Source organism: Myotis brandtii, unplaced genomic scaffold (genome assembly GCF_000412655.1).
Source record: "Myotis brandtii unplaced genomic scaffold, ASM41265v1 scaffold339, whole genome shotgun sequence".
Classification (NCBI taxonomy): domain Eukaryota; kingdom Metazoa; phylum Chordata; class Mammalia; order Chiroptera; family Vespertilionidae; genus Myotis; species Myotis brandtii.
In genome coordinates, this window is record NW_005363061.1 from 1113886 (window position 1) to 1126299 (window position 12414).

The 12414-nt window shown below is 39.9% G+C and overlaps 1 protein-coding gene across 4 annotated transcripts in view; it reads right to left on the reverse strand.

Moving 5' to 3' along the window:
* Nucleotides 1–12414, reverse strand: part of TNRC6B (trinucleotide repeat containing 6B) — a 170253-nt gene that overhangs the window by 56273 nt on the left and 101566 nt on the right. For all 4 annotated transcript variants that reach the window (XM_014543846.1, XM_014543847.1, XM_014543848.1 and 1 more), the window contains 2 exons: nucleotides 7204–7225; nucleotides 733–1074 (listed from right to left, as the gene is read on the reverse strand). In XM_014543846.1, coding sequence (XP_014399332.1) covers nucleotides 733–1074; nucleotides 7204–7225 — 364 coding nt within the window. The remainder of the gene's footprint in view (nucleotides 1–732; nucleotides 1075–7203; nucleotides 7226–12414) is intronic.

A 12414-nucleotide genomic window follows, 5' to 3' on the forward strand; every position in this document is an offset into this window, starting at 1 on the left:
TGCTTAATGGTGCTCAAGTTCTGAGTTTTAATACAATCTCAAAAAAAACCAAACATTTTAAGAGATAAGTTGAAATCTATTAACAAGCTAAAAATATATATTTGAAAGTCCTTAGCTGTTAACTAATTTAGTATTCACACACTGGGGAGAAGAAAAAAAAAATCACAGAACTTCTAGTAGAGCCCTTTAGCTAAAGATCCTTGTATCTACATACAGTTTTTAATAATGTTCAAAATCAAGGGCCCCCCTAAAGAAATACTGCTTTAAAAAAATCTAAAAATCCCCAAATTCTAAAGAGTAATCTAAGAGACCATTCTTTCTACCTGCCTAGCATTCTGGGAGCATAAACACGAGCACCTAAGCTTCTGAACACCCCCTTGCACTAGCTCACTTCCAATCATACTTGGAGCACATACTTGTGGTGACAGCTAGAACAATGGAGGCTTAAGTTTGTAACGCTCTTGTCTGAGAAGGGAAGAAAGGCTCCAGAGCGATGACCAACAGCAGCTGTATTAACCTCTCCTGCCAAGAGCACGCACTCAATGGACACTAAAACCCAGTTTCAGCAGAGAAATGCTGATGTACATTTCATACTGGGATCCTTTCCCATCTTTTCAATAACTCCAATAGTCTTCATAATGAATGCTTTTTGTGGACTTCACATCAGGCAATAAAAGTGCTCTCCCTCTCTAAAGCTGCCATGAATTCAAGTCGGCGACACCGATTCCTCACCTGGTACAGTCCCACTCTCACTCTGCAGCAGCGTTCCCGTCACTTGTGCGTTGTTTGGGTTTGCTCCAGGTGCTGTGGAGGGAGGAGGCCCTGCCCCACCCCCGAGGAGCATGCAGGATGGTGGAGGGGGCTGCCCACGTTTTAGTAACACTTTGTGGTCCTGCTGGCAACGGAATCGCGGAGGCACCTCCCGAGGCATGTAGCGGGCGGCGCTTGGCGGTTGTCCGTTCGGCACTGCCACCCTTTTGGCATTGTTGCCACCATTGACTGGTGGCGATGGAGAGCTGCCAATTGGGCTGGCGGCCGTTGGTTGGCTTAAACTTGGTTTCGTCACTTCGGGCACTGAAAGAGATTGGGAAACAATCTTTGAAATCAAATACATTTTTTTAAAGATTATTTTTAAGAGTGCTTACGTGGGACCAATTACAATAAGACAATCCAATAATCCTACTCCTTATGGACATGGTCTTTCCAAATTGCCAGCATCTTTAGTTTACTGAAGGTAGGGTGAAGGTGGGCGTGATGGTGACAAGTATTCAAAGACACCAATATCATGCAATTCCATTCCACTAAGAGGGAGAGGGAAGCAATAGTGGAATTTCCTGAAGGGCTGCCCAGCAGCTCTGAGGGTACAGTACATATGGTTCCCAGGCAAAGTCTTTGGTAAAGGTTTAAGGTTTTTAGCCCAAGGGACCCTTCCTGTCATCCACATTCTTAAAGACCTACCTCTGAGAAACTTTTCTCAAAGTCCCTGGACTAGGTAGGCTAAGCACCCTTCACTTGTGCTCCTGGAACACGCCGTCCATCTCTCTTTACCACTGAATTTTCCATATTATTTTGAAATTCTCCCTTTATAGGCCAAGACACCAATATCATGCAATTCCATTCCACTAAGAGGGAGAGGGAAGCAAGAGTGGAATTTCCCGAAGGGCTGCCCAGCAGCTCTGAGGGTACAGTACATATGGTTCCCAGGCAAAGTCTTTGGTAAAGGTTTAAGGCTTTTACCCTTCCTGTCATCCACATTCTTAAAGACCTACCTCTGAGAAACTTTTCTCAAAGTCCCTGGACTAGGTAGGCTAAGCACCCTTCACTTGTGCTCCTGGAACACGCCGTCCATCTCTCTTTACCACTGAATTTTCCATATTATTTTGAAATTCTCCCTTTATAGGCCTTTCTTCCTCATCACATTTTAAGTCCCACAAAGCCAGAAATACATCTTTCATCCTTTTTTCTTAAGGTCTGCCACAGGGAACCTCAATCTAGAGCAGTGGTTCTCAACCTTCCTAATGCCGCGACCCTTTAATATAGTTCTTCATGTTGTGGTGACCCCCAACCATACAATTATTTTCATTGCTACTTCATAACTGTAATTTTGCTACTGTTATGAATCATAATGTAAATATCTGATATGCAGGATGTATTTTCATTGTTACAAATTGAACATAATTAAAGCATAGTGATTAATCACAAAAACAATATGTAATTATATATGTGTTTTCCGATGGTCTTAGGCGACCCCTGTGAAAGGGTCCTTCGACTCCCAAAAGGAGTTGCGACCCACAGGTTAAGAACCGCTGATCTAGAGGATCACAAAATCAACTCGTTAGTTACTACAGCTACCTGAACTCAAAGACTCTTGCTTGGCACTGTGTGTAAATATTAGAAATGTCATAATCATTTTGCTTTTGCCCCACCTCCTCCCATTTTAAGTGTATCATGTATGTTTTTTCCAACTCTTTATTTACAATAAAAATTTCAAAATGTAGATACTTTCCCTATTGACTTTAATAATTTAATGTTTTCGCTCACTTTAAAAAATGGCAAAAGGAAGTGTGGGGATGTGCTGGGTGACTGTCAAGCTATACTCTGCAGGACCCTCGGCTCAACCCTATGGGGGCTGTTCTTCTGGATCTGTACCTTCCTTGCTTCATCCTACCAAAAGACTGCCACCCTTTCCAAGAAAATTTACCTGGCAAATAGTGGCTGGCAGTAATACAGAAACAATCACTGAGCCTGATAATTCAGATGATTCTGAGGCCAAAATCCCTGACATCCAGAGTAATGTTAGGGCCAGCTCTGGTGGCAGTACCGTTCTGACTGCTGAAGTGATGCTGGGCCAGCATGTCACTCGTTGAACTGGCTCCTTTATGAGGAGAGAGATGCATCATCAGAAATCAGGGGGCTCAATCTATACCCATTGGACACTGGAGAGTACTCTGAGTAATAGGAGAAAGGAGCAGATGCCTGAAGTAATGTCAAAGCAACCCTGGGGTCTAACCTGAGCCCATCAGGGGGCTATACTGGGCCTCCCAGTAAGGAAGATAGGTCAGAATAAACATGGCGAGCAGAATAAACATATGACCTAAGAAAATAAACTGGTCATTGTCTAATATTTTTAACACAGCACCCTCTGCTATAATAGCCAATGGATAAATAACTGATAAACTGATGAATAAAGATGAATTATTTAATGATCCATTTTCTATCTGTGCCTGGAAGATTCGATACCACATGGCATTCTCAATCCCCGTCCCCCATCATGAGAATACACAAGAAGCTGGCAAAGGCTGGGGGGGATTCTTCCCAAGTGGTTTTTAGGATGGAAGGAGCTAGGTTCCTATGAGGCTGCTCTTCTACAAAAGGGCTAGCCTTTAAATTAGCGAGGTCTGTTACAGCCTTGACTCATTCCCCTAAGATAGAATAAGACAGGTCTGAACAGCAGTTCAACTAACTTTACAATACTCACAGAACAACCAACACTAAGACCAGCCTACTGCATTGAGGTCTGAACACCAGTTCAACTAACTTTACAATACTCACAGAACAACCAAAGAAATCTAGTGGGTACCACACATTGTGCAACATTCCCTGCTGAAGCACCTCAGGGCATTTCCCTACCATCACATCAGAGATAGAATGGATCATAAATTATTCATTTACTCCCAAAAAACATTTACTTACTCTAAGGACTGAATATTTTTCCCTTTCCGTTGCCTTAATTATCTTATACCATTCTCATCTCAGTTTGAACTTCTAATTGCCTCTATTTCTGGAAAACTTCAATAAGATGCTACTTTTTAAAAGATAAAAATATTAAGAATATTCTGAAAAAGGCAGAACCAATACAAATTACTATTTTCTTTAAATACCTTGAAAGGGATTTAAAACATAAAAAAACACACACATAAAAAAACCTAAAAAATGTTTAAAAGCAGTAAATACAAACAAGCCCTAGAAAAGACATTATTTTAGACTGAAAATTTCTTGTGAAGAATAATCAGTTAAAATGTAGTACAAAAAAAAATCTCAAAGATTAATGACACACGGTGAGTGGCCCATGCGCATTGAACAATTTTCAGTAACCTCTAAGGACTGTCTCCATCTCTTTACCTTCCACTCACTCCCCAAACTCAATGTACACTGGCTTTTGCCCTAACATCTCCCCTAGGAGCTTCTCTCCTCATTAAATCACAGTGACCTTCATTGCTGTCTAATGCAGCGGTTGCCAACTGGTGGTCTATGGACTGTGAGTGGCCCATGAGCATTGAACAATTTTCAGTAACCTCTAAGCACTGTCTCCATCTCTTTACCTTCCACTCACTCCCCAAACTCAATGTACACTGGCTTTTGCCCTAACATCTCCCCTAGGAGCTTCTCTCCTCATTAAATCACAGTGACCTTCATTGCTGTCTAATGCAGCGGTTGCCAACTGGTGGTCTATGGACAACTGGTGGTCCATGAGGTCTGAAAGGTTGGCGCCTGCTGGTCTAATGGGCACTCACTGGACCTTTTCTTCAACTTGACATTACTGGCTATTCCCTTCCTCTTTGTTTTTGTAAGACTTACTCCAGCTCACTCTTCAGATTTTCTCTCTTCCTTTTTGCAGGTTTTTCATGCCCTTGACCGGAATCGAACCCGGGACCCTTGAGTCCGCAGGCCAAGGCTCTATCCACTGAGCCAAACCGGTTCGGCTATACTTTTTTTTTTAAGATTTTTTTTTTTAATTGAGTTTTAGACAGAGAGGAAAGGAGAGGAAGAGAGAAACTTTAATGTGACAGTGGAACATCAATCTGCGGCCTCCTGCACGCCCCCATATTGGGGATCAAGCCCGAAAACTGGGCATGTGCCCCGACCAGGAATCGAACCAGCAACCTTTCAGTGCACAGGATGACACCCAAGCAACGAAGGCCACACTGGCCAGGGTGGTTTCTCATACTTTTGGTCAGGGGTCAGTAAATTTTTTCTGTAAAGGGCCAGAGAGCAAATATTTTAGACTTTGCTAGCCATATGATCTTTGTCCTGACGATTCATTTCTGCACTTTTAGGAAAAAGCAGCCACAAACAATGTATAAAATGAGTAAGTGTGGCTGTGTTCCAATAAAACTTTATGACACTGAAATACAATTTTCATATCATTTTTACTGTTGTAAAATTGTTGCTTTTATTTCCTTCCCAACCATTTAAAAATGTACAAAACATTCCTAGCTCACGGGCTGTACATCAACAGGCAGGCAGTGAGTCAGATTCGGCTCAAGGGTCACAGCTGGCAACTCCTGCTTTTGACTATACCCTTAATAAGAGTTGCAAGATGGCAGCTGAATTTGGTCATAAGTTTAAAAAAAATCTTAATGTGAAGGTCAGGCCTGCACCCTTCCCATATTTAAGTTATTTGACCACAAACAATCCCAAGCTTAGGCTTTAACTACCACTATGTAAAAATCTTTCCCAAATTACTATCTCCAACTCAGAACTCTTCCACCCTTCCTGTCACCCTCACACTTGATACCCTGCTCCCCTCCCATTATCGTCTGGTTCAAGGAATGGAGTCATTATCCAACCAGCTGCTCAAGTCAGAAACCTGGAAGGTGTCCATTATCTAATCACCATTATATTCTACTGAACCAAAGCATCTTTCTATCACCACTGCTCCTAAACAGGTTCAAATCCTCATTACCTCTCATCTGGGCCACCTACCTGAGCCACATGTCTTATAATACCTCACATTCATTCACTCCCTAGAGAAAGCCAGTTCCATCCCTGAAGAAACAGCTCCTACCACAGTGTTAGAACACACAGGTGTCTCTTCAAGGTGTGAAGGATACTGCAAGTAATTTAGTTTGTTAATTACTTACTCGGGGAAAACCCCCACCTCAAATATCAATAAATTAGAGTAAACTCAAAATTATCCCAACCACCAACATGCACTCACTGTAATATGCCTTCTAGAATAGGCTCAAAAAACAGAGTTGTGACCAATGCACTGCAATGGTCCATCACCCCAGGTACACTAATGGAAAGATGCTGTCCTGCAGGTATGTCCCAAGAAGGTAAAGGTTATGAGTTACTGCTCTGGACAACAATATGTAAATTATTTAAATTTATATTGAGCTGGAAGCTTTTCTGTGTTGCTTTCACTCATCATTGGTACTTTTGGGATAAGAATGGGTCTAAATGAACAAAACATCCAGCAGACATCTACCAAGGAACTGCTAAGTGTTAGGCACCAGAGGAGCCCTTAAATCTTTGAAGACAGTTACTGATCTTCCCCAGGTGGGAAGCCTTCCCCTGGGGGTTAAATATCCCTGGGTGTTTAACTTTCCTAGAGGTGACACAGGTTCACATTTCTTAACCAATCTGGCCCAGATGCCACACCGTCCACAAAGGTTTGTCTCTGTTCTTTCCATAGTGTGGTGCCTATTACGGGAACTGAACATCCCTTTCTAGATACCATATTTTTACTAATGCATCTAAGGTCAGATTAGCTTTTATAAACTAATCATTTCATAGATAATGCCCATCAAGACAACCATGACCTGAATAGTTTTTTAACAAAGCTAAATTGCTATGTCTAAATCCCTCCATTAAGTACTCTATCTTTTAATTTCTAACCTTACCCTTCACCCCTGTTAAATCTACTGCATCAATCCCAGAAACTCAATTCTAAATATCCAAAAACGGGCGATACTAGCTTCTACCTGAGTGCTTTTTATTATCTGTTACCTGGGTAGGAGGACCAACTCTAGTCCATGCCTTCATATAACTTGCAACAGAAATCCCTGTCCTGTTCTCTCCAGAATTTTCACTTAAAAAAAAAAAACGATGGAAGAAGAGTTTTGAAAAGGTTGAGTTCAAAATCATGACCCATATGCTTTCAAAACCGATGAAAGAAGAGTTTTGAAATGGTTGAGTTCAAAATCATGACCCATATGCTTTCAAAACAAGTATCACTTTTTCTAAACTTTTTTACTTCCTGAAAAAAATGTAAGGCTACTACAAAGGCCACTACAAACACCATGACAAGTACTTTTTATTTGTCACTACTGCTCTTCAGTGACTTCAAACAACCAACTTTAATTACTCTACACCCACTCTCACTTTTCAAGTGCATTGGAGGCTCAAGTCAGCAAGAGTGTAAAATCTAAACACAAAAGATTCTAATGACTTAAAAAGCAAAAACAAAACCCAATTTACCTTTGGTTTTTTGTTCCGTGACCTGCAAAATAAATGAAGAGATATAAGTCAATGAGATTTGCTTTCTAATTTGATATTATAAGACAACTTTAATTCCAGTAACTCAAGTAATTCCAGCTACCAGATACACAGACATAGTTAAAAATCCAGAAAAAGACGCTGCGAGTCAGTTCAGACATCCTTCTAAAAACAGTGGCCATCATAACTTACATGGCATCATTATGAAGGACACTAAAAGTTAGAACAAAAAGCATTCCACTCTCATTAAATGATGAAGTCCTTGAACCAGGAATGCTGTTTGCCATTTTGATTGTTAATGACTCGAGAAAAGCACATGGATGTGGCCCAGAAACTAAATTCGCCAGAGGGACAAAAAGATCCCCCTGTGAGTATGGACTCACACACTTGATCTCAAATCTAGAAAGCAAAAGTTCCGAGGCCCATCACCAAAGGCATCAGAGGTCATGCATGGTAGGAGAATAGGATTCAGAATCAAGCTTTGCTACTTCCTGGCTGTTCGATCTGAGTTTTCTATTTATCTGTTGACTGGAGATAATAACAGCATCTGCTTGCAAAAGGTTGTTGTAAAGATTAAACAGATATGCTATGCCAACGTTCAATAAATGTTGGCTATTTTTATCAAAGTTTATGTAAATCAGTATGAAATACAGCAAGAGTGAAATATGTAAATTTTGAACAAATAAAGATTCCTTTGTTAAAAGTATTTTTTTTATATAGTCACTGATATATCTTTGAAAGTGATTAACCTAAAAGGTTGGACAGGCTGAATATAATGATGGGCTATTAGAGAGTCTGGAAAATTATGATTGGGAGGCATATGAAAAACTGTTCCTGCTAATAAGAGAGGAAAATAAAGAAGGGTGCCTAATTATACATGCCCTATAATACTAAAACAAAACCACCAACGGGCATGCATAAAAAAATATCCAAAAGAAAATACTCAAAAAAAGTGCTCCAGAATTCCAGTTGTGTTAATCTTACATTATTGAGATCATAGGTAATTTTGAACCCTTTTCCCAAGAGTTAATCTTCCAAAGCATTTTTATATTGTGTCTCTGACTTTCACAATAAAAATATTCATGTAGAAGAGATTTGATTATTTGTGACTACTAATCATACTAAATTACTGCCATAGGTGTTCATAAAAACATGCTTATCTTTGGAGGGTTATGTCCTGTAGCGAAACAGCCCATTTCACAATAGATTCCAGCACACCAGTGTCAGACATTGAATCTGAATTAAACAATTTACTTGTGTGACCTCCTGGAGTGTTTTTTACATTCTTGCATTAAAAGACAAGCTAATTCTACGGTACTGAATTTCTGGTAGACAGTGTTTCCCAGTACTAATTGTTACAGAGCTCAATTCAACTGTATGCTTTTTGTATAACCCCATTTATCCAAGAATGAACAGATTTGTATCCACATACCAATTCCTTACGGCAATTTAAGGTTTATACTGTTGTAAATATTTCTTAGAATGCCATTATGAAGATCAGTTATACAGAAAGTCAATGTCTTCCCCAAGTGTAAGCGACAAGCCCAAATAATGTCGATGTGTCTTATGATGTGGGTTCTGTTAAAAGAGATGTCCCCCAGATGGTGAAAAGCTGGATGATCAAAGCATGTGCTCTGCCAACACTGAACAATGATCCTTTAGCAGCATCAGCCTAACGAAGGTTAATGGAATCCTTCTTTGACACCTCTCTCATGAATGGAAATCTAACAGTTTACTCAGTGATAGCTCTAGAAAGAACAAACTGCCACAAACATTGAACACAATGGGAAACGGTCATGTTTAATTTCTGTGTCAAAATAATTTAATTTAGGTTTAAAAGTCAATTCTTCAAGAAAATTATGTTGCCAGCACTCATTCTTGACTATTCATTTATCAAATATTTTTCTGAGTGACCCTTATGCACCAGGCACTCACTATCCTAGTTACTGGAAATGTAAATATGAATAAAATCTTGAGAAACTTACAGTCTAATGGGGAAGACAAAAGCAAAGAAGTGATTATAAAGCAATGGGCTAGGCAGCAAAAAAGATGTGGAAGTGCTAAAAAGAACCACAAATGTTTGCTGATTGACTGACTGAAGGACTACATAATAGAACCTCTGGCATGTTCTACACAATTCTTTGCATCATAGCACATTTTATGCTTCCCAGCTGAGGTGTCATCCTATATAATAAAAGCCTAATATGCAAATTGAATGACCAGCAGAACGACTGGTCGCTATGACATGCACTGATCACCAGGGGACAGACGCTCAATGCAGGAGCTGCCCCCAGCCCACCGGCCCCAGGGTGGCCAAGGTAGGTGCCAGCGGGGACCTCCCAGTCGCCCTGCAGATTGGCCCTGATTGCCAGCCAGGCCTGGGGACCCTACCTGTGCATGAATTTCGTGCGCCGGGCCTCTAGTTTCTATAATAAAGTTGAAAACTACTAAGACAATCACATGGTAAGCTTTTCAGTCTCTCCTTAAAACTGCTAAATCACAATTTCATTCTGAAATTTCACAATAGTTTAGTATGATAAAACAGTATCAAAGGCCATGTGTTGGCCTAGATCCCATGTCAGCCAATCTAGAACATTTTTTGAACAAAATGACTGAATTTTTATTGTTCCCAATTAACCATTTGAAATTTTACTTATGGTGATTTTCCCAAAACTTAACCAATTTTTCATGCAGATGCAAGCACACAGAGATAGACCATCCAGCTGAATAAACTACATTCTCTGCATAAATAATCCTAATTCACTCTTTAAAATTTTTTTTAAATTTACTGACTTGAGAGATAGATAGGTAGATAGAGAGACGGGGGGGGGGGGGGGGGGGGGTGTCCCTCACTGCTTTGCTTTTCCCCTTATTATGTATTCACTGCTTGATCTTGTATGTGCCTTGACCAGGGGACTGAACCTGCAACCTTGGTGTATTGGGACAGTGCTCTAGCCAACTGAGCTACCGGGCCAGGGCCCCAATTCACTCTTGAATAAATCCAAACCATCTTTAATTCTGATCATTTTTCCATTAGTAGGATCCACAATGAAAGTTTACAGATGCATTCTGTATTAATTGTTTCTGGATATGGACATTTTCAAGTTAAGAGAACACTATTGTCTACAGAAGGATGAGAATGAACTGCACATAACCTAGTCAGCTGCTCTAGTTGGCATCTTCTTATTCACAGCCTTTGCTCAAGTTCCCTAATGTCCAGCCTATTAACTATCTGTTCCCACAGCTGCAAAATACGATTTTTATACCAGGTTAGTAAATGAAATGCGAATGCACTAAAGGAAAGGAAGCCTTCACTGAGGTTCACTCTCCCATCACTCCAGTTGGAGGGTCAGCATGTATGGGGCATGGGGGCAATGCCCTTAACACTGTATGGCTGGTGGGTGGACCTGCTTATTTGCAACCTCAATGTTGTGGAATGTGGCTGCACATCCAAAAGAAAGTATTTAAAAAGCATCCGGGTCATTATCTAACAACTTTAGTCAAATTCTTTACTATCAATTTAGACAATTCTAACAAGCTTAGGTTAGAAGGAACACATTAGAAGCAGGTACCCTAATAGCAGGAAGATGTGATGGTAAGCACAGCACTATAAATAGAAACAGAAACAATTAAAAGCAGACAAAATCTTAAAGAGCACAGCAATCTATTACGGCACCAAACAATAATCAATATTCCTTTTAATGAAGAAAAGATAAAATACGTTTCATAGGTTTAATATGGCAAGATCATAGGCATTCCAATTCAGAAAATATTTCCAATATTGTTTTTACTGCTGGCATTCATAAGTGAACTAATTTCAATAATTCAGAAAAGTGAATTATGGGAAATGCTATATCCAACAATGCTGGGAAAACTTGCAGTGTCCCTTTTACCTTATATAGCATTGGCTGTGTTTGCCTTGAGTTTGTTCTAAATATACAGCTCCCTCTGAACCTTTTAGCAGTTTTCACCTCCCTAAACTTATCTTCAATAACCTGGGACCACAGCAGGGACCCTTAAACCTGCCTCTCATGGGGAGCCCCTGCTTCCCAAGTGCTTCAGATAGTAGTAACAAGAACAGGAGGAAAATCAATTTTGCCTCCAAAAAATAATCAAAGAAAGCAACCCTGCCAAGCCAAAGCCCACATCAGGTGATGCTTAAAGGAGTGGCAAGGTGAGGGAAATGAGCTCAGACAATGTCTAGGGCAGGCGGGCATGCTCTGCCATGAAGGGAGCCGGGCAAGGGGCTCAAACCATCTCTACTCCAACAGTCCCATGAGACAGACACTTCAACTAAGACTTTTCAGTTGACAGCTGTCTGCCCTTTTTTTCTTTAGCATCTCCTTTCCCCCAAATCCCTCAAAGCTATGCAATGCTCTCTTCCCCAAAACACTAATTAAGCAGGCCCATCAGATCCTCTAGGAGGGAGGTTTCTTTATGCAATTATCAAAAGGCAGGATCATATAAATGACATGCTGGAGGTGGCCAGAAGAAGAGCAAACTGCGGTAACTTTGAAGCTATTCTATGGTATAAGCTTGCTTAAGAAAATGGAGATTAATTATGACACAAATAAGGAAATATGAGAAGAATTTAAGTGTTAGTAAATGTCTTGCCTTTTTCAATATAGTAAACCCTTGATTTTGTGGAACTTGATTTAATGAACAAAACTTCCGGTCCATATGTCACATGTGAAAATCAACACCTGTTAGTTACAAAATGTTTTTAACCAAGATTTGCTTATAATTAATAGGTTATTTGTTGTTATTAATTCACTGTTATTTTTAACAAATTTTAGTGAATAGGTCATATGTTGGAAAAAATACCAGTAATTTTGCTGACATAAATATTACATATCTATAACTATCTTCTACATACTTAAATCAAGAGTCACAACTTTTAAACAAAGCCTGGTGAATGATTAGCATGTGATCACACCACATCTTGAGCATGGTAACTGGTTTTATTGTCAAGGGGTGTGACTTTCTGCTGCAGTTTGTTTTTTTTAATAGTGTGAATGCCATTTTTATTAAAAAATATGTATGAATCCAGAATATACCAGTTTATTACATAATAAAAATCCAGCATTCAATTCAACAGAGAGAACAATTTAATCTAATAAAAGAGAAACATGCAAATTGACTGTCCCTCCACTACCCCCACAAGCCATGCCCACAAGCCAATCAGGAGCAAAT